Below are 21,914 nucleotides of genomic sequence, written 5' to 3'. Positions count from 1 at the left end.
CAAGACATGGAAGATCCCCTCATTTCTCTATTATAATATTTTCAAGTAATTACTTCGAAGATTAACAATCTAGTTTATTACATTAAATGGGTATTTTTCCCTCTAGAATTTAAGTATAAATAAGCCAATCCAAATATGGAGTTTTCCATGCAAATTGTGAATACAAATAGAGAGATAATTTGAGGATTTAAAAGAAGAATGAGAGACAATTATCAGGTACTGAATAATGGAATGGCCATACCAACATTTGGTATGGGGACTTACTCCCCTGAAAATGATAGAAGAACCACTGAAAATGCTGTCAAAATGGCCATCAAGGTATGAATATTTGATATCCACGAAATCCTTTTTCAGAAAATATTTTCTCGAAAGTTTGTCTTTAAATTTCGCTTTCATAATGTGTTTTTTTTTCAAGGTTTTCAAGAAAATAACATGCATGTGTAAGTGTTAGGGTGAGCAAGAACAATCGGCTCATCTCTTGAATGGGAAAAAATAAAAAATTTAGTGCGTAGTTTGTCTAGAAGCAAGTATATAAGTTTCGCCTCCGTCCTGAAAATCTATGTAGCCGTGCTTTATGTGAGTCTTTGGTCGAGTGATAATGGAAAAGAATACATTCAAATATAGTCATGTTTCTATTATATATCTCTAAATGCAAGTGGTATGTTGAACATGAGCTCAACCAAGATTTGTATCTTACAGATGGGATACTGCCATTTCGACACTGCTCAAATATACGGCTCCGAACCCGCCTTGGGAAATGCCTTGAACAAAGCAATCTCCAATGGTCTCGTTGAAAGAGAGGACCTTTTTGTCACATCTAAACTATGGGGAAGTAACCACCATGACCCTGTTTCAGCCCTTGAACAAACTTTAAAGTAAGTGCTTATTGCAAACTCTTCAAAAGTACGATTTAATGAGGCCTAACTCAGAAAATCCTCGCGAGAATCACAACTCAATATATATACACTTTGAAATAAAATTTACATCGCCAGAAAGTTTACCAGGTCTTGATTTTGAAAGTATCCATGTCATCTGCAGCAATCTTGGGATGGAAGATGTAGATATGTTCTTGGTGCATTGGCCTGTGAGGTTGAAGCCATGGTTTTTTAACCCTTTGCCAAATGAAGAAGATTCCGAGCAACTAGACCTTGAGACAACATGGGAAGGAATGGAAAGATGTCTGGAATTGGGTTTGTGCAGAGGAATTGGTGTAAGCAATTTCTCTTGCACAAAGATTGAGAGGCTCTTGGATTATGCATCTATCATTCCTGCTGTCAATCAGGTAATCTTTATTTGTCCATCTCTATTGTTACTTTTTTAGAAACAAACACATCATCTAAACATCGAATGCAAGCACGATAAAATATATTTATCCATTGGATCAAAAGAGAAACAATGATGTACAAACGGTACTTTAAAAAGGAATTATTGAACATGGATAGTGTAATAAGCTTTTTCTACAAGTGATCAACTAGGAAAAGATTCAAAAGACGGTTAGAGGAAAAGATAATGGTGAGGAAATCTGATAAAGTTGATTTGATACAGGTGGAAATGCATCCTATGTGGAGGCAAAATAAACTGAGGGCATTTTGCAAGGATTACAATATTCATGTAAGTGCATATGCAGCCCTTGGTGGACCAGGCAATTATTGGGGTTCAACAGCAGTGGTTCAAAATCCCATTATTCAATCCATTGCTTTTAAACACAATGCGACCCCAGCTCAGGTGAGCCTTGAATTGGGAAAGTGCTTGCTATACATTCACTCCATGTTGTATGTAAAACCTACAAAAAGCATGCACCGGCCTATACAAGAATGATTCGTATCTCCCTAGCATGTCTTTTGCGATTTTCTCAAGCATCCATATATGTTAAATAACTGAACAAATACAATTTGACTGACCTGGAAAACTCCATAGTGTGCTTGTAGGGACCTAAAGCAACATGCAAAGCCAGTACAGGCGCATGAGAGTGATTTTTATGTACATCGAGTGCAACAGTTTTTGTGTCTGCGTTAACAGTTAAAAGTGAATTTGTGTAAATGTGACATATACAATGTTATCCAACTTACAAATATCCCTCATTAACACTGCACAGACACATTCCTTCATGAAAAATCACAATGAAGTTGGATAAGGTACATCACTTCAGCCAATGGTAACATGTTCTTTTTTTTTCCTTGAAGGTTGCTCTAAGATGGGGATTGTCCAAGGGGGCAAGCGTAATCGTGAAGAGTTTCAACAAAGAAAGGTTGAAGGAGAATATAGGAGCCCTCAATGTCGAACTAGAAGACGATGATTTACTTCAAATTAAGCAGATTGAGCAATGGAAAATAATGAGGGGGGAGTATTATGTCAATCGAACCACAAGCCCATACAGGACCATCCAAGATTTATGGGATGGTGAAATTTGATCGTCTTACTAAAACGTTTGCTGTACTCTTGCAGCAAATAAACGAGTGCCCCTCACTAGCTCCTCACAATCTGAAAAATTCTTACGCATATCATGTATTGCATCTTATGTTAGATCTACTGGTCTACATCACGCAGCATCGACTATTTTTATATAATCTTGTTGAATTGTCGAATTTGATCAAATTTAAATAAATGACAAAGCAGGCACAAAAACTTGAGAAACAATGTACAAACACCACATTTAAGACATTGATGACATCAAGAACTTCGATTTTTTACAACTCTGCGTATATGATTTACAATTACATAAATAAAACAACACGACAGCGAATCAAGCTGCCAACGGCAAGATCCTTGTATAAACAGTGTACCGTATGTTTATGCAATAAATATGTTTAATGGACAGCTTTAGAAGCGTGACAGCACAAAGTAGTACACCGTTGTTCATTACCGGCTGTGGTGGTGAACTGGGAGATTAAAATAGTCCGTGTTCAGTAGTTCAATTCAATCAAGCCATCAACATTAAAACCCAGACCTCAATCCTCCACTTAAACTTGTGTCATCAAGTTACAGCCGGCTTGGAGCATAGCCACCATTTCTCTTTTGCTGATCCATTTACAGTATTGCAATGCTGGCAATTTTAGTGCTGATAAACAGAAGTTATCGCATAAAAATAAGATACCAAGCATTAATTTGTATTCCTGTCACTTCGGTCAAGTCAAAGCAGAAGGAAAACTCTAATTGCAACATTCACATATTATATGAAATCATTTATTTCTAACTAGTCTAGAGCTTGCTTTCTTTTAAATGGTTTATGAACGTAAGTGCCCGTTAAGAAGGATTTACCATAATAAAATAAAATCATTATTTTCCAACCCTTTCAATGTTTCTCAAAATTTATGGTTCCTCCTCTTAAATGAAATTGACAGATACGAAAAGGGATGAAAGAGGCTTTGAGGAGTATTTTTTAAATTAAGCAACCAATGGTTTTTACTAACGACAAAGCAAAACTTCATGTGGGGGAGAAAAGTTGACGCCTAAATTGTCACTCAAAAGAAAGTGGAGCAGTAAAATTTAAATCTATCCCGATCAAATGTCTCACAAGTTCCATGCATAAAGTATGTACATTGATTTTTGTCCCCAAGACCATCCACCCGACCTGGGTTACATGTTATACAGCTATACATTTTGTAACAGGACAGATCCACTCGTGGAAACACTAATTTTTGCATATAATAAAGATAAGGCATGGAAAAAAAACCTCGAGTCGACTGACCTAATTTTCCAATGTCTGACCACGACTCCCAATGGGAGATGGTATACCTTGCTCGATACACTGATGTAAAAAAGGAAACACATTGATCAAAATGGTATGATTTACCATGCCAAGTAAATCATAGATATACATGTGAATAGAGTTTGGGCTTCCACTCTTTTCAGGGTTGTTATTTTGGGACTTGAGTCGTACAATTGATTGGTATTGCATAAAAAACATAATGGTTTCCTATACAAGAGTCCTCTGCCCAGTTTTCATTTAATCTAAGTATAATATGATAGCAAACTACCATAGCAAATTAGCAATGGCCATGTTCTTCAAATATAGAGAGATATTCAATAACCTGAGCCAAACCAGTGTTTGAGGGAAGGTTGTCGCTGATATGTTGACAACTGTTAAGCCCTGCTCAAATTAAACACAGTGACCATTAATAAGATATAACCCCACAATGCAGTTTGTCTGATAAAATAACTTGCTCCATCGAGACCATATTCTGGAATTCCATTTTACTTTTGCAAAACTTGTGATACATTTTTCTTTATGTTGTGGATAGGACATAGGAGTTGCAGTTGTACCATATTGTGGAATTTTTTTTGCTTTTCCAAAATCTGTTTCGTTTTCTATATGGCTGATATAGCAGTTGCTTTCTGATTTATGGTTATCAGGATTAATGTGGGATAACAGAATAACTTGCCAACTTCCAATCTCTTATGTCTTGAAACTAAGGGATATTTATTTGACCAGCAATTGTTTAGCAAATTTCTTTCACTACTTTGGAAAAAGTACTATAAACTAAGGAGTACCCTGGGTATCTCTACAGCCAGATAGCGCCTGAATACCTTCAAAAACTTAACTTTGTATTGCATTCTCATTAAGATGTATATTTTTGCGTCGCCTACAAACATACATACCTGTGACTTAAATGAACACAGAGATAATCTTGGAGTGTTTTTAAGTTGCTAGTTAGTGTACTCTTGTCCTGGAAAAGATTGAAGAAGGTTTATGTGTCAAAGATTTATTTGTTTTTTGTGACTAATATAGATGACGAGCAGGAATCTAAGCAAACACTTTCTTGCACAGTACATAAATAAAAAAAAATCCAAACCTACAAGACTTATGAACCTGCAAGCACTTACTACGCTATCAATAGATACAAACCAGCAAACAATGTGTTATCACATGGATAAACGTATGGTAGGAAAAAGTAAAAATACGCCTGTCCCTGTAACTCCAAAGATAGATTTTCATCAATCACGATATAGGATCATAATGTTCCTCACAATTTCTCTGTACATTGAACGATATTACAGAGCTCAATATCATCAGAGAATCAACTTCAACGAGGGGATAAAATTCATGACATCACCGCCAAAAGTTATAGTTCAGGTGAAATTAGATAGTTTCAATTATTTTTCTATAAAGATGATCAGCAAATTAATCTACAGGAGGAACGGTTATTTATCTTCATAAAGTCTGCAAATGGAACCAAACTCTCTGCCAGAGTAAGTTTAAGTTTTCAGTAAAACCTGAATGGAATATTTTTAAATGCTCCGAGTAGATATTCACTCCTCTAGCAATGCCTGAGAGAAATCAAGAAAAGTACGATGCTGAGAAGACAGAAAAATTAGAGCAATAGTAACAAAGACAGAATCCATCATACCATATCCCGAGCTGATTATTTGAACAGGGTTCTGTAACTCAATATCAAAAGTTTCCCATCTCAAGGTCACTAATAATTTTCCAATATTCGACGCCAAATTCGTGTTCCATATCTACTTTACCTTCAATGGTTATTTTTACTTCTAAATTCACAAGATCTCCAACAAAAGTCTGTCAACTTTTACACTGGGTCTACACATGTAGCACATCTTAACTAATCAAGGGTTTATGGTACTAAGTTGTCGAGCAAAAGGAGATTCAGGTAACCTTTTAAGCTTAAAAGGACTTGGGCTTTTCACTTTGCTCGTAAGGACAACACTTAAACGAGAATCCACATTCAACAGACCTCGTGATCAAATTCAGCCATCTTTAGAATAATGGGGATAATTATGGGTTCAGCACTAGCCGTGAAAACCCAATTTTTTTGGCACGTAATTGATTAAATATAGACATGTATAAGAATTTATTTTCGAGTTATAATAAATTCGAAAATATAAATAATACATGAAAATCGAAATCAAGTTCAAGACAGCTTTTCTCAACAAGGAAGCATATCAATAGTTATGGAAGGAGTATCTCGAAATTTTGGAAAGAATATCAATCGAATTATGGTAAGATTTTCACCTCATCCTTATAAATACCACCCTATACCATTCAACATTTACAACATTCTAACACTCTAAATTTCGAAAATTGCTCTCCAAGTGCTGCTGAATTTTCGAAATTTTCTCCCAAAAATTTTGCACGAGTCATCAGAATTATGTTCAGGTTCAGAAATTCGTTTCTCTCGCTCGGATTTCTCAGAATCCGATCTTCACCGTTCAGAATATGCATTCATATGTTTTGAACAACATATCCTAATTTCAGCCAAATCCAACGGTTAGTTTTTCGTTATAGCCTTCGTACGAAAACTGCTCAGATTTTACGCGAGAAACATCATACCTATTGTTTTTCATACATGAACAGGTTAAAAAACATTCCAAACACGATCTCCACCGTTCATAATTTATTTGCCATACTTGTGAACGTACTGTAAAAGTTTGAGGTCGATCCAACGGTTCAATAAGGTGTAAGGAATTTTACAAGGGAAATGATTTTTCGGTAGATGTGCTGATGTGTTTTCGAAGCATGATTCTTCTATGGTTTGTGAGTTCTTCACGTTTTCTTCCAGTCTAAGGCAAGTGGGCTTGTTTTAAAATATGTTGTGTATGAATTATTTCGTTTTCAAAAGTTCGGTTGAGCACCTTCATTCTGTTTCTACGTTCTTTTTTTTGTGCGATTTTGGTACATTTACGTGTTGGCACTGTGATGATTCACTGAAAATATGTGAAAATCCCAACATATGGTCCTTCAGGTGGGATAGAACCGTTTTATGGCCTCGTACCCCTTAGAGGATTAAAAATTAGGAACTGATATCAGTAAACCATAGAAGTTGGAAAAAAATCGCAGTGCTGTTATGATATGAATATGATGATACGTTATGAAAAGTATGATATGTTTACGTGTTATTTTTCGAAAATTGTGTAAATATTTTTATGTTGTGCTCGAACGGCCCCCACTTGCTGAGTGACGACCACATCACTCATCCCTTACTCTATCATCCCCAGATAAATTATAAGAGGAAATAGAGAAAGAAGAATCAGACATCAGTTTTTGGACTGATAGTGGACGCATGAAGAATTTTAATTAAGAATATGTTCTTGTTAGTTTTTAATTCAAGTTATAAACGCTTCCGTAGAATTTTATCGTTTCAGAGTTACTATTGTAAAGACGATTCCATTTTTATTATTTTGTGAATAATAGACTGGTTTTGGTTTATGCTATTCTACGAGGCTTGTTGTTTGATGATTATGTGATTGTTGAACAACGTCGGTGTCGACTAACCCCGATCTCGGGGCGTGACACCAGCCTTGTCTTTTTTATTAGGAAGAGCCTCAATTGCATCAGATGCTTTCACAGTTCCACCTGAAGAAATAGATAAAATTTATATGCAAAATTCCAATCTGGTCAAGATAAAATTTTAAAAGAAGAGAAGTGGTATTCAAGAGAGTCTAATTCAGTAATCTTATACAACAGAGCAGGAAATAATCAGAGTTTTCACCTTCATCATTGGGAGTGTTACAACTTATATCCACAGATTTTAGAGCACCTGAAACCATATCCATGGCAGACTCTGTTTCCCCTGAGCTACCGACCTGGGGACATGAATTTTTTTCGGGTTGATGGCCACATGGATCAGTATGCTTATTCTGAGCTGGATTTCATTTTTACTTTTTCTGAACCTTTCTTTTTGCCTATTGTTGGTGACGCTGCTGGGGATTTATTTTCATCATCCATTAAGTATGTTACCAAACTGTAACATATCTATACCAAACAATGACGATCAATGCACAATTTTAAAGCTCATCGGCCTAAAACATATAACAATAATCCGAAAAATATTACATTTCACAAGGAGTTCGATCATTTCGACGCGATTAAATGTCTAAAAACAGAAACTATGAAACTACCTTCATTTACAGTTCTAGATTCAGGACTTGAGAGCATAAAATTAAAATCTCACTCAATATTTACTAAAATCAATATCTACCAATTGAAATGAAAGAAAAATCAATTATCTACGTTTGCCTAGAAGAAACCATTTTCAGAATCTTAGTAAATGAATTCCAAAATTAGCAAGAACATGCTGCTACTCACGAAATTCGGACAAAATCTAAAAATGAGCAGTTTCAGTAAAACATGCATAACTTATTCAATTCTTAATGAAATATAACGATTCAAGTCTCATTCCAAAGATAACACAGTTCATTTAACCAAATATCCAAAATCCAAATGTAAAAAAGTCAAAACATTGAATTACAGTAGACATTCTACACAGCTCGAACACAGAGTTTGATTTTGACACAATTTGGTAGAAAAATCATATCAAATATGTTTCTTATTGGACTTTCATTTTTCTAGCGGCTATAGAAAGCTAACAAATAGATCTACAAGTTCTATTTGAATTACAAGTCGAGATTCTTAGTGTACAACACACATAAACCCAAAAATCAAAAGCAAAAGCTCACCGAATAAGACAAGAACTATGCAGAAATGAGCTGAAATCAGCAGCTTCGATCTAGCTGGATCCTTGCTCAAAATTATTGATTTATAGCTTGAATCGAAGCTTAGGGTATGGAGAACAAAACCTATCAAGAATTTCGAGATTTAAACATCGAACGAAGAAGTTACGATGATTTTTTCGGCGGCTGCAACAGTGGTGACGGGAATGGCTTCTTCCTTTTTTTCTTCTTCATCCTTCTCTCTCTTAAGGTAAGTTCGGTGTGTATGTATATGTAAATAATGTAGAGCAATTTAATTGATCTGGTGTGTTAATTCAATTTCTATATATATTTTATGTCGTATTAATCTGATATTCTAAAATAAATATTTTTAACATATCTTCAAAAATTATTTAGCTTAAATAATTATTTTAATTTACAACTCAATAATTATGTCAAATTACCGGATAATATATTGTAGGACCTTACACTTTGAATTATATTTTTCTTGGAAACTAGAATAAATTACAATTCAATTTATCATGTACACTATACTAAATTTTGATTTATGAAAATAACAATTGTCTGATACAGTCTTAGTGAGATGACACACGAACTTCGTACACTACATTATAATTTGACTCATGTAGTTACTATTTATTCGAGCATAAAAGATTTAATTTTATTTAGGGATTTAAAGTGCGAGAAAAACTAGACAAATTTTAAATAGGGGTGGGATAGGGTCGGGACCCGTTCTGTAACCCTCTACCCAATTCTCATTCCGATAAGAATTGAGATTTTTTCTCCAGATCTCGTATTCGACAATATCGAGACCCGAATATTTGGGATCCCGAGTAGGGTAGTGATAAGATACCATGAAAGTTCAGAATCTCGTAGGGAGATAATAACCTGATAAATATAGGTGTGATAATAACAATGTGTTCCTTTCATTTTTTTAAGTTTAAGTTGAACGAGAGAAAATGACAATAAACTCACTTTTATTTTGTATAATTTTTTTTTTATTATAAATTTTGTGTGTGTGTGTTTTTTTTATTTGGATGACCATTTAATTTAAGCCCTAAAATCGTCATATATGAACAAACCCCTTTTAAATACGTTAGCCAATTCTTATATGGGCTTCGACCCTATATTATTTTATTTAAAATTACACTCTTTTAAATTAATGTGTTAACAATATTATAATAATTTTTATAAAATATATAGAAAAAATGACTAAAATATTTGGGTCAGGTCAGAATCCCGTCCAGATGATATTAGTATCCCGATCCTCTCCCAACATCGATCAGAAAGCGAAAAATCTCGGAAACTCCGGTTGAAAAAAAATGCGTGTCAAGGATTTTTTCAAGATGAGAATGGGACGGGGTTCGAGTTAGGTTTGGATTTTCGAGTTTTTATCCAACCCTAGTTTTAAATAACTGTATTTTATCACAAAGATTTACAGAAAAACATCATAAATGTGAGAGAAATAAATTAAACATGCGCTTTAGATTACCAAATAAAGTATTAATTAAAAAAACAGAGTTAAAAACAAGCTATTACATGCATATCACTGATAAGAGCACCTCCAATGGGAGGTTCATGGTATGAGGTTTATAAAATAAACTTTACGAAACAAAAAAACTTGCATTGAGAATTGTAGGTTCAAGGTTTATAGGATAAACATGGTCCATGGTTTTAAACCATGTTTATTGTGTGGGTCCCACCACAATATAAAAAGTTGTGCCAAATTTTGTTTTTTTATTATTTTTTTAGTTTGATATATGGCTCACAGAAACTCATATAATTGTTCATTCCTTTTTGCATGCATTTCGATTCTTTTTTTTTTTTGCATAATTTTTTTTATTTCATTTAAAAAATAATAAAAATAATAATTATTCCATTTTTTGCTATAAATAGGCATATTTTCATTCTGTACCCAACACTATCATTTTTCTTTCAATTTACACAATTACATTTTCTTTCTTGTTATCCACATATGGATAAAAATTACCATCAATATTGGATGAATTTGTTGGATTCTTCCAACTCACAAGATAATTCATCTTCGGACAATCCAAATTAAATTGAATAGTATAAATATATATTTAGTCAAATATATAAGTGAAAGTAAAAAATAAAGGTAGTAAATTAAAATGAGTAGATGAATGTGTGATTTGATAGTGGAGTCTACAAAAATTTTGTTTTTGGGTTTTTTATTGGGGTGGAAAGGTTTAAAAATAACGAGGTTTTTAACTTTTGATGTGGCACATAATAAATCTGGTGATGAAGTTTACGACGGGAGATGCCCTAATTCATCTACCATCGATAATGTAGATAGGGTCGTGTCAGTCAGTCAATCAGCTTACATATTAAATGGTCGTAACAAATGACTTTAACTTACATAGTTATTATTAATTTTATGTAAAAAAATTTATATATAAAAAATTAGGGTTATGTGTTTATATATATATATATATATATATATATATATATATATAAATGGTATAGAAACAATCTGAAAGGAACATAATAAAAATATATAAAATAAAATCGAAGGAATTGAAAAAAAAAAGAAGTCTAAAAGGCCCAAAACTAAAATATATTAACATTGCACAACTGTTGGTTTTTGTGGCTCGGGAAAATCCAATACCACATCACCACTTACACAAACCCCGCTCTCGGGCAGTTTCCGGTTAGGCTTGGCTTCATGCAACATCGATATGACATCCCTCATGCAGGGCCGGTCAGCCGGATTCCGGCTCGTGCATATCAACGCAACCCTAAGGACTAGCATCATCTCCTCTCTCACCGAAGTACACGACGATCCAGCCTTCTTGTCTAATACGTCGACTAAATTATCTTTCGTCTTGATTTTGGACTTCACCCAATCCACTATACTATTTCCGTCCCCAAACTGTGCGTCTACCGATCTTTTCCCCGTCAAGATTTCCATTAGTACCACCCCGTAACTGTATATGTCACTCTTCTCATCAACTTGTAACGTGTAAGCATATTCTGCCATAATAAAAAAACTAAGGATCATGATACATGTACAATGGAGATTAGACGTCGGGTCACAAAGTATATTTGAAATAACAAAACTATCATAAATATATTTTTGAAAGATTTTTCAAATAAAATGCAAAAATAATTTTATAACATCGAATACACTCTGTAACTTTCATTTTACATGTAACATTTCCTAAATTTAATAATGGACAACCCCACTAAACAGTAGGAAATTATCACGGCGACAAAGGGGAAAAGGTAATGAAATGCATAACAAATCTATATTACGAAATCCATATGAAAGCAAACATTTAAATTAGGATCAAAATTTGTATTATTTGAAAAATTTCTCGAGGGCGATTTTTCGAGAAGTGGATCGATTCAAATAAGCTTTTTTAAGAAAAATATTACAATTAACTTTTGGCAAAAACTTGTGTGAGACGATCTCACGGGTCGTATTTTGTGAGACGGATCTCTTATTTGGGTTATCCATGAAAAAATATTACTTTTTATGCTAAGAGTATTACTTTTTATTATGAATATCGGTAGGGTTGACTCATCTCACATACAAATATTCGTGAGACCGTCTCACAAGAGACCTACTCTTGACTTTTTGTGAATGTAAATTTGAATTTAAAGTAGGAAGATTTTCTTGGAGCCAAAAAGTATATATTTATTAATTTGAAAAGGGTGGATTTTGTTTTGTTGGTGCTAGCTAGTTGAGGGGCAATCAAGAAATTATTAAGCACGATATGATTACTAAATTTGAAAAAAAACAAAGCAACACAAACAAACCCCATTATCCTTATCGACCGAAAGGGGGGACCCCAAATGCACCACATCAAGGTGGACTTTTGTGTGTATTTTTTAAAATTTTCCAATTTGAAAATAACTTTCACCCAAGGTGGACTATGAATGATTGAAACAAAATTAAGATTTAAAATTGTGAAATCTGATAAAATGATTGAAAGATGGGGAGTTTCTTGACCCTAACCTGGTGCAATGTAACCATATGATCCTGCAATGACCGACATCGATTCGTCGTTCTGAATCAACTTGGCCACACCAAAGTCGGCCACACGAGCCTCCATCTCGACATCCAAAAGTATGTTGCTCGGCTTCAAGTCACGGTGAACGATAACGGGATCGCAGTCGTGATGAAGATAGCATATCCCTTGTGCCACTCCTAATGCTATGTTATACCTCGTAACCCAATCCGCCGCGAAATTGTCGCACTTATCCTTCCTGTGTAACAAGTCGTCCAGGCTTCCGTTGGGCATGTACTCGTACAATAACATCGTACATTGATTGTTGGTACAACAACCTAATAGCCTTACAATATTGCGATGCCTTACATTTCCTAAGACATCGACCTCTGCTAACACTCCTCTCCTCCTCCTGATGGTATCCTTGTGCTTCCCCCATAGCTTCTTGACGGCTATGATCTCGCCACCTGGCATCTCGGCCTTGTAGACGGTCCCTGTGGATCCCATCCCGATGATCTTATCCGTCCTGTTTATGGACTGGAGCACATCATCGGCGGCGTAATTCAGCCGTTGGAAAGCGGTCAGCTTCCATGGCCCGACTTCCTGATCATCTAATTTTCTGCCGTATTTGGCCTGAAAACATCTACTTCCGGCTATAAGTATAAATAAGCCAACACCAAATGCTGTGGCCATGATCCATACAATGGCGCCGGCGGTCTTCTTTGGCTCGCGGTGGATTTCCACCGCTCCGGCTTGGAGCCCATCGTCCCGGCAAGATTTCTTGAGAATTTCACCGCAGAGCCCTTCATTTTCTGCGAATGATGATGGGTGAAGGGCTGAAAATAGTAATCCTGATGAGGGAACAGGACCTGTGAGCTGATTGTATGATACATTGAAGTTCTCCAATGTGCTGCAGTTGTTGAAATTAGAGGGAATCGACCCTGTCAAAAAATTATGGGACAAATCAACGGTTGTTATGTCCGGGAGTGCTGAAATCTCCCATGGAATGATTCCTGTCAGGGAATTTTGGCGTAAATTTAGTGTAACAAGCTTCTCACAATGGCCAATATCCCATGGAATGCTGCCACTAAAATTATTTCCATCAAGCTCGATCTTGTAAAATCTCGAACACCCGATAAAATCAGGAATTTTTCCATTGAGACAAGCAGAGCTTGCCAAGAAAACCAATAAATTAGGTGCTTTCCATATGTTATCAGGAAGCTCTGAATTGAAAGAATTCGCAGATATGTTCAAGGACTCCATTCTTGCAGCATTGCCAAAATCTTTGGGGATTGGACCAGATAAATCGTTATCGCTTAAATCGAAGTAAGTGAGGTTTGGCAGGGAGCCAAATCCGATTGGAATCGACCCGTTGAGCCTGTTGTTTTGAATCCTAACTCTGGATAAAGCCGTGCAATTTGCTAAAGATGGAGGTATTTCACCAATAAACTGGTTGTCAAACAGAATGAGCTTTGTCAGCAAGTTGTTTAGGCAAAGATTTGGTGGGATAGGACCGGACAGCAAATTTGAAGAGGCATCGAGTTGCTGTAACTTCCCATTTGAGCCGAGTGTTTGAGGTAACATCCCTGAAAAAGAATTGTTCCAGATATGCAAAACTTCCAAATTGGGAAGCTGACCTATCCCTCCTGGAATTTCACCTGTCAACTTATTCTCCATCAATGATAGCCTGTTTAGCTCTTTCAAATCTGAAAATCCTCCCGGGATTTCGCCTGTGAGGTTGTTATCTGATAAATCAAGAACCTGTAAGGATACTAATCCGGCCCAGCTCGCCGGAATCGATCCTGATAGATGATTCTTGTAAAGATATACAGATTCAAGATTTGTCAAGCTGCCTAATTCAGATGGAACATTGCCTGATAAATTGGCTGATGAGATATCAAGATAGACTAAATTTGACAGGCTTGAAAACTGTGCCGGTATCCCTCCAGAGTACGCATTATATCCCAATTCTACATGTCCAAGTTGATTCAAGAAACTCAATTCAGCTGGAATTGAACCTGTGAGTGAATTCCCGTGCAAATACAGAGACTTCAGTTTCAATAATCTGCCGTAAGCCGCCGGGATTTCACCTTCAAAGTAGCATCCGCCGAGGTTCAGGTACTCGAGATTCTTGAGGTATATCATTTCCTCCGGCAAAGGGCCGGTGAAATTATTGCTATAAGCATCGAAATATGTGAGAAACTTGAGTTTCGAAATTCCAGGAGGGAAACTTGATTTAAAGAAATTATGATTGATATCCAGAGTCCTGAGATTCGGCAGTTCAAAAATGGAATCTTCAAAGGGTCCATCAAAGGAATTCCTACTCAAATTTAAATGACGCAAATGGGACAAATATCTGATGTCCGAAGGAATTATCCCCGAAAGAGTACGCCCCGACAGGTCCAAGGTTGTTAACTGGCCTGTCTTATGGTCACATTTGATTCCCGACCAGGAGCACCAAACGGGCAGTGAACCAGGCCTGGAAAACGCCGTTTGCGGATCCCAATCACGAAATGTGTTTAAAGGGTCCTTGAGCGATGATTTTATCGTAAGAAGAGAAAGGAGCTGAAGGGGCGGCGCCGCTGCGGCAAAGACGGAGGAGGAGAAGAACACTGACACTGTAACAAGAATCAAGAAAATGGAGAAAAGCAAACCAGGGAATAGGGGGAATTGGTTCATTTTTTTGAGGATTTTGCAATGGCGGAAATTGGTGAGAAAGAAATCGTGTGGAGTGAAGTAAATTTAAGGTGGGGAAGGGTAAGATTTTGATGGTTGAATTTACTTTTTTGAAGTGCAAGATGGAGAGGATTTTTCATGATGAATAGTTTCACTCAATGGGAGGTGTGTGTGTGTGTGTTCTTTGGCATGAAGGGAGAGAGAAATAAGAAAAGGAGAGGGAAATAGACACAACAAAAAACATAAAACTACTCCTCCTTCTGTATCACCCTTTGTTGCATTTATTTCTAACTTCCACGCTAAAATACTTTCAACAAACAGAATGGACCATCATATATGGTCGTCCATAATATAAAACTATCGAAACGTATCGCATGAACTGTTTTTATTTTACACAAAAAAAATTATGAGATGATTTCACGAGTTAGTTTTGTGATACTGATATCTTATTTAAGTCGCTCGTGAAAAAGTATTACTTTTTATGCTAAAAATATTAGTTATTGTTGTAAATGTGGGCAGAGTTTTCCGTGAGACTGTGGAACTTATTATGATGAAAAGTGTTAGAATCTATGATTGATAACATCAATATTATAAATTGTCAAGGAAAAATTAATAAAATTTGTTTTAGAGAAGGTAAGTTTTAAATCATATGAGTCATTAAATTCTTCAATATTGGTTATTATAAAATGTTTGAGTTATATCACATAGCAATTGTTTCCTTTTTCTATGCATGTGTTCTACCTTTGTCTTCTCTCCAACAATTACTTTTGATTTATCTTGGATTGCATTCCACTTTTTCTTTTAGTTTTTAAATTTTTAATTTTTTTTTCCTCACCAACTTTTCATAATTCCTTGTTTGCTTTATTTTGTTTGGGCCACCCAAGCCAGCACTCGGCAGCAATTCGATAAATATAGGCACAATAAGGGCAATGGCTGTTGGAGGATCCAAGAAAGTATATACAATGCTTCATTATTCTTGGAAGAATGATCATTAATTTCCTTTTCTTTTTTCCAATTTCCTAGTGGAGATTGGGCCAACATCTTCTTAGTATTAGAAACATAAAACAAAGTACAACAATACCAAATAAATCGCAAGAGTTGTGATGACATATGATATATCCAGTACTAAGATTTTAAATTTGGAACGAGGTATCGAGTTCGAAACATAACTATAACAAGATCTTCCGAACATTCAATTTTTTCATTAATACAATTGCCCCGAGATATAATCCTCTTGTAAAATACAAAATTCTTAAACTTTACACATTTCTTTCCAAAATTTATAATTTATCCTTAAGTAAACATGTCTTAAATGTTGGGGTCACTGAGTTTCCCATGTTGGAAATGATAGGTAGCATAAATGCAATTTTTTTTCAGAAATGGTACATAAGATTTCATTTTTATGATTTTTTCGAAAATATAAATTTAATTTTTTAAAATAAAATTATTGCAATCATTTTCCCACAATAACTGTATTATTATATCCTACTAGGTATTTAACCCGTGCGATGCACGAGATGATATTATTAAAAATTAATTATTATAAAATAATAATAGATATTTAAATTGTAAAAAAATAATATAATTATAAAAAAATAAAAATAAGAAACTATTTTTTCGCTAATTTTGAAAAAATTTCTTAAATATAAATGTATGTCGATTAATTGTGTTACCCTAAGGCAATGACAATATCGACCACCAACCTAAATACATATTTAATTCTTTAATTTCTGATAAACTATATATATTATTATTTTTTAACATGTGATAAATAAATATTTGTAAATAAAATTTAATAAAACTAATGAGAAATATTTTTTTCAAATCATATCACAAATTAAATTGATTGATATAATCAATGCAAAAGTTTTAATGTAGTTTATGTTTTTAATAGAGTTTAGTTTCATTTTGAATAAAAAATAATAAAAGACATATAATACATAAATTATATTTGAATTAATATAAAAATGAATTAAATTCAAATTTGAACTAAATGAATTGATATAATCAATGCAAACAATAAATGAAATTATCATTTATTGCAGTACACATATTTCAATATTCATGATATATCTTTCTATTTTTAGAAATGACATTTGGCGGAAAATTACTATTTTTGGCAAAAACTCTGCTTTTATATATATATATATATATATATATATATATATATATAGATTCCAACTTAATACATAACTCCAAATTTCGAATTTTGAAATATTTATGCTGAAAAAACTAAAGTATATAAAATTGACACAAGTAACTGGACACACTTGTACATTAAAATATATATTAAAAAAAATAATTCAATATATATTGCATATATAGCAAACATATATATCTCCGAAATCCGAAAATGTAACAAAATTGTTTTTTTCGTGAAATTAATTCTTGAATGCATTTCTAACAATCCCAGCCACCAATATTAATTGGCATTAATATTTTATAAAATCTGAAAATACCCTTTATTCATCAATAAAGAAATTAAAAATATTGGCATTGTGTAGACAAAATAATGTAGAGATTATGATAATTATAAGTGGGATATTAAATTCCTCGACTGCTTTATCGGTACTTTTTTGACTCGGGGAAGGTTTAAAAATGATGGCTATTTACTTCGCATCATTAATGTTTTTTATTCATCATAACAAGCTCGCTTTGAAGAAGTGGATAAATCATTGTCAATTTGATTTAATTTGCTTTGCTGTGAGATGGGTCAACCCTACCAATATTCACAATAAAAAATAATACTCTTGGCATAAAAAGTAATATTTTTTCATGGATGACCCAAATAAGAGATCTGTTTCACAAGATACGTTCCGTGAGACCGTCTCACACAAGTTTTTGCCATCTATTTTTTTATTTTTTCATATAACTAAGAAATTCGTTGAAAAGACAGAGTTTATATGTAAAATTTCTCACGTTCTCATCGTTTAATTTATTCAAAAATTGGTTGTATTTCTTTTCAAGATTTAGTAAATATGAGTATATATAATAAAAATAAGAAAATATGTAAGTAGAAACGGGACTGTATATATATTTGAGACAATCAAATAAAGAAATGATGTCTATATATTTGAGACGAATGAAGTATATGATAACTCTAAATAAGTTTGATATAAACTTATATCTATTGAAAAAAAATCAATGTAAGTAGCACAAAATTAAATATTCGAAATAATTAGCACAATAATGTATTATTTCGAAACTTTGATCAGTGAATAGGTTTAAAAAATTAAATATGCTATATTATATTTAATTCTTCAAATCATATTTTTATGAGTTGCAATATATTACTTAAATCGTCTTTATATATATATATATATATATATATATATATATATATATATATATATATATATATATATGTTTGAATAATTACTAATTAAAATATGGGTGACAGAATTTAACTAAGAAATTTAATATATATGAGAGATGAAAATTTTCTTTATATGAAATATAATTTTTTTTCTTTGCAAGGTCTGATCCCTAAATCATTCCACTCCGTATTAGAGATGGCAATGGGTAGTATATGAGTCGGATTTCATACATCCATCCTCATATCCATTTATTAAATTCATCCCCATACCCATCGGGTATTGAATTTCATCCTCATCCCTATACCCATCGGATTATCGGATAGTCATACCCTACCCAAATACCCTATTATCATATACAATTGAATTTTTTCAAATTTAAATTGTTTCAATGAAGTTATGAATATTTTAAAAATTATTTAAATGAAAAATAAGAAAAATTATTAATGATAAAAATTTGCAAAATAAACTTTGTAAAAAAAATAATAAAACATTAAAAATAGCCCAAGTTAAAAAAAAAAACCAAAACCAAAACCAATAAAAAAACAAAGTCACGTACATTCCAAACTCCCAAAATTAATTGGTTAAAAAAACCCTAAAATGAATTGGGAAATATGCAAACAAAAAAGGAATACAATGAACCATAATCAAGAAATAAAGTATTTTTCAATTTTTGAAGTCAAATATGGAATAAATTTACCAGTGGAGAAGATGAGAAATTGAATGCAAAATAAAAGAGTGGTAAAACCTTGAAACGTAAAAATGAAAGTGAAAGGGAAGAGAAAAGAAAAAGTACCGATTTACTTGGATTTGAGAAGATGAATATTTAATATAAATAAATATAATTACTATATATACACATACATATATATCTATATATATATATTTATATATATATTAATTTAAACGGGTATTCGGGTCGGGTTATATCAAACCCGCATCCATACCCGAACCCGAAAATCCTCATACCCGATTACCCAATTATTTAATCGGGTCTAAAAATCCCTCCATACTCTCTTCTATTCGGGTCGGGTATCGGATCCTCCAACGGATTCGGGGGAAATTGTCATCCCTACTCCGTATACGAGTAGCTCTTACATAAAATGTCTATAATCGAATGTGTCTATTAAAGAAAAGAAAAACTGCAAATTTTGGTCGTTATGTTTATTTTTTTTGAGTTTAATATTCAATATTGTCAAAATTTAGTATGCGTACTATATATTTTAAATTTCGATAATTTTAATCTTTTTATTCGAAAATGTCGGGTAGAATAAAAAAAATTTCTTGGCATGCAAATCGATACAACAAGCATTGTGTTAGGGCATGCTACTTATTTACATACACATAATTCGATTAGCTAGATATATATGATGATAATGAATGCATAGACCTTAGGATGTATGAAATAATCGATTAATTATTTGCTACTTACGAATAATTTTTATTAATCATAATAATTTTAGCATTTTAAAAAATGAGAAGGAAATGGAGCGAAGTTATTAATATATTAAAATAAACAAAATTTTGAAATAACATATAGCCTAGAAGTGGTAGGATTTCTTTTTATCTAGTTAGAATTAATAATAATAATAATAATAATAAAGTAGGTCTCTTGTGAGACGGTCTCATGAATCTTTATCTGTGAGACGGATCAACCCTACCTATATTCACAATAAAAATTAATACTCTTAGCATAAAAAGTAATATTTTTTCATGGATGACCCAAATAAAATATATGTCTCACAAAATACGACCCATGAGACCGTCTCACACGAGTTTTTGCAATAATAATAATAATAATAATAATAATAATAATAATAATAAATAGGCTGGAAAGAAATTAAATTAAAATAGGGTGAGTAGATGAGAAGGCAAAATTGGTTGGCTCAAAAAGCACTGATGCAAGACGCAGATCAAGCAAATTAGATTTCTGTAATTTGTAGCGTTCTGACTTATCGATCAGGAAACATTCAAATAATGTAAACTTTTTTTGTTCAATTTTTATTTATTTAAAATATCGAATATGTTGAAAAATATATTTAAAATGTGAGTATTGAATATTTGAATGTTGAATATTTGAATGTTGAAAATAAGAGTTGTAAATATTGAAAATTAGTGTGTGATGATGTAGGTAATGATGTATTTTATTTTTGGATTATTTGTACAGATTTCCTATAAATAGATCTCTCATTTGTGAAGAAAATCACAATTGAGTAGAGAGAAAAATATTATAAAGTATGTAGTTTGGTAAATTTTGAGAGTTTGAGATTTTTACTTTTTACCATAAATTTTTACTTTTTCACAACACGTTATCAGCACGAAGCTCTAAAAGTCCTACATACTTTTCCAAGCTCCAAACAGAAGAAAAAGGTAACAAAAATAATTATATTTATTTTACTGTTATTTATTTATTGTGTATTTATTTAATATACAATATAATGTTATTATTAGAAATAATAAAAATAAATTTTTCAAAAACTTGTTATAAATCCTGGGAGGATGTTAAGACGACATCCCACACTCCCGGTAAGGGATACGACAAGTATAAAAGCCTATAAGGTTTTTAAACAAAATAAATTATGACACTCATTATAATATTATGATATGATATACATAATTATTTAAACATGTCTAATATTATATATATCATATTATTATCATAAAATTATACAAATACATACCTTTATTTTTTTTGTACCCCAACGGTCATAAATGGTAAACAACGGCTATTTTTTGCCCTATAAATATGATCTCACAAACACATTCCATCACTCCAACTTTCTCTTCTTCTCTAAAATTATTCTTCATCAAATTTTTCGAAGAAAAAAGAAGATGACTTTCTCAAAGTTATTTTTAATTATTTTGGTTATCATACTCACGAGTATTTTATTTATCGGAGAATATCCTCCTCGTGTGTTTTTTTTATTTTTACAAATACTTGTACTTGTTGTTTATCCATTACTTTGTATTGCAATATTCATTAACTAATAAAATGCATCGTAATTTTTTTAGCACCACCATGTCAAACTTGGCAAAACTCGAATTCATTCCTCTTGATATCACGGAAAAAAAATTATATGCCATGGACTCTCGATGTATAAATGCATCTTGAGTCATTGAGTCTAAATGAGACCATAAAAGAAAATGGCATATCGACATCCCAAGAAAAGGCAAAAGCCATGATATTTTTGCGTTGGCATCCCATGGCTTTGTGGAAGGGATTAAAAGAAAGATTCGAACAAATGAATTTAGTGAGAAATCATCAGGCACGACCCACTGGTTCAACGGCATTTCCTGAAGTAAATGTCGTAAGCAAAAATGAATTTAAATCTGGAAACCAAAATCAAAGTTATAAACAAGATTTTGGTCGTGGACGAAATCTTGGTCGTGGTCGTGGTCGTGGATGTAGACGTGGAAGTGGTCGTGGACGCGGCCGTGGTTTTGAAAATAATCGAGATAGTTACTTTTATAACTCATCTCAAAAGAACGTCCCAAACCATCCACAGAAAAGGCATCATGAAAATATGAGTGTTAATGAGAA

The 21,914-nt window shown here is 33.1% G+C and overlaps 2 protein-coding genes and 1 long non-coding RNA gene across 5 annotated transcripts; 1 reads left to right on the top strand and 2 right to left on the bottom strand.

Moving 5' to 3' along the window:
- Positions 1-576: 576 nt before the first annotated feature.
- LOC142531795 ((1S)-1,7-diacetoxy-luvungin A aldo-keto reductase-like) lies at positions 577-2,680 on the top strand. Its single transcript, XM_075638056.1, has 4 exons — positions 577-875; positions 1,039-1,282; positions 1,546-1,725; positions 2,184-2,680. The coding sequence occupies exons 1-4, from the start codon at positions 661-663 to the stop codon at positions 2,409-2,411; spliced, it is 867 nt and encodes a 288-aa protein (XP_075494171.1). The 5' UTR covers positions 577-660; the 3' UTR covers positions 2,412-2,680.
- Positions 2,681-2,901: 221 nt separating this feature from the next.
- LOC142531796 (uncharacterized) lies at positions 2,902-5,748 on the bottom strand. Of its 3 annotated transcripts, none has more exons than XR_012816367.1 (4): positions 5,215-5,748; positions 4,600-4,667; positions 3,689-4,090; positions 2,902-3,058 (listed from the first exon to the last, which is right to left on the bottom strand). It is a non-coding gene; the product is annotated as an uncharacterized LOC142531796 (long non-coding RNA). The 3 variants fall into 3 exon arrangements; XR_012816366.1 differs by having other exon boundaries at positions 4,600-5,268; positions 5,349-5,748; XR_012816365.1 differs by having other exon boundaries at positions 4,600-5,748.
- Positions 5,749-10,971: 5,223 nt separating this feature from the next.
- LOC142531348 (uncharacterized) lies at positions 10,972-15,330 on the bottom strand. Its single transcript, XM_075637445.1, has 2 exons — positions 12,392-15,330; positions 10,972-11,403 (listed from the first exon to the last, which is right to left on the bottom strand). The coding sequence occupies exons 1-2, from the start codon at positions 15,060-15,062 to the stop codon at positions 10,991-10,993; spliced, it is 3,084 nt and encodes a 1,027-aa protein (XP_075493560.1). The 5' UTR covers positions 15,063-15,330; the 3' UTR covers positions 10,972-10,990.
- Between the last annotated feature and the right edge of the window lie 6,584 nt (positions 15,331-21,914).

The sequence above is a fragment of the Primulina tabacum genome, chromosome 17, assembly GCF_025594145.1.
Source record: "Primulina tabacum isolate GXHZ01 chromosome 17, ASM2559414v2, whole genome shotgun sequence".
In the NCBI taxonomy this organism is placed as follows: domain Eukaryota; kingdom Viridiplantae; phylum Streptophyta; class Magnoliopsida; order Lamiales; family Gesneriaceae; genus Primulina; species Primulina tabacum.
Note: the sequence above shows the minus strand (reverse complement) of the source record. Positions and strands in the feature narration are given on the sequence as shown.

Coding starts and splice junctions, on each gene's coding strand:
- LOC142531795 (XM_075638056.1), top strand. CDS start 661: ATGTTGAACATGAGCTCAACCAAGATTTGTATCTTACAGATGGGATAC. Junction 876..1,038: donor GCCCTTGAACAAACTTTAAA/GTAAGTGCTTAT, acceptor TGTCATCTGCAG/CAATCTTGGGATGGAAGATG. Junction 1,726..2,183: donor ACAATGCGACCCCAGCTCAG/GTGAGCCTTGAA, acceptor TTTTCCTTGAAG/GTTGCTCTAAGATGGGGATT.
- LOC142531348 (XM_075637445.1), bottom strand. CDS start 15,062: ATGAACCAATTCCCCCTATTCCCTGGTTTGCTTTTCTCCATTTTCTTG. Junction 11,404..12,391: donor ATATGGTTACATTGCACCAG/GTTAGGGTCAAG, acceptor TTATTATGGCAG/AATATGCTTACACGTTACAA.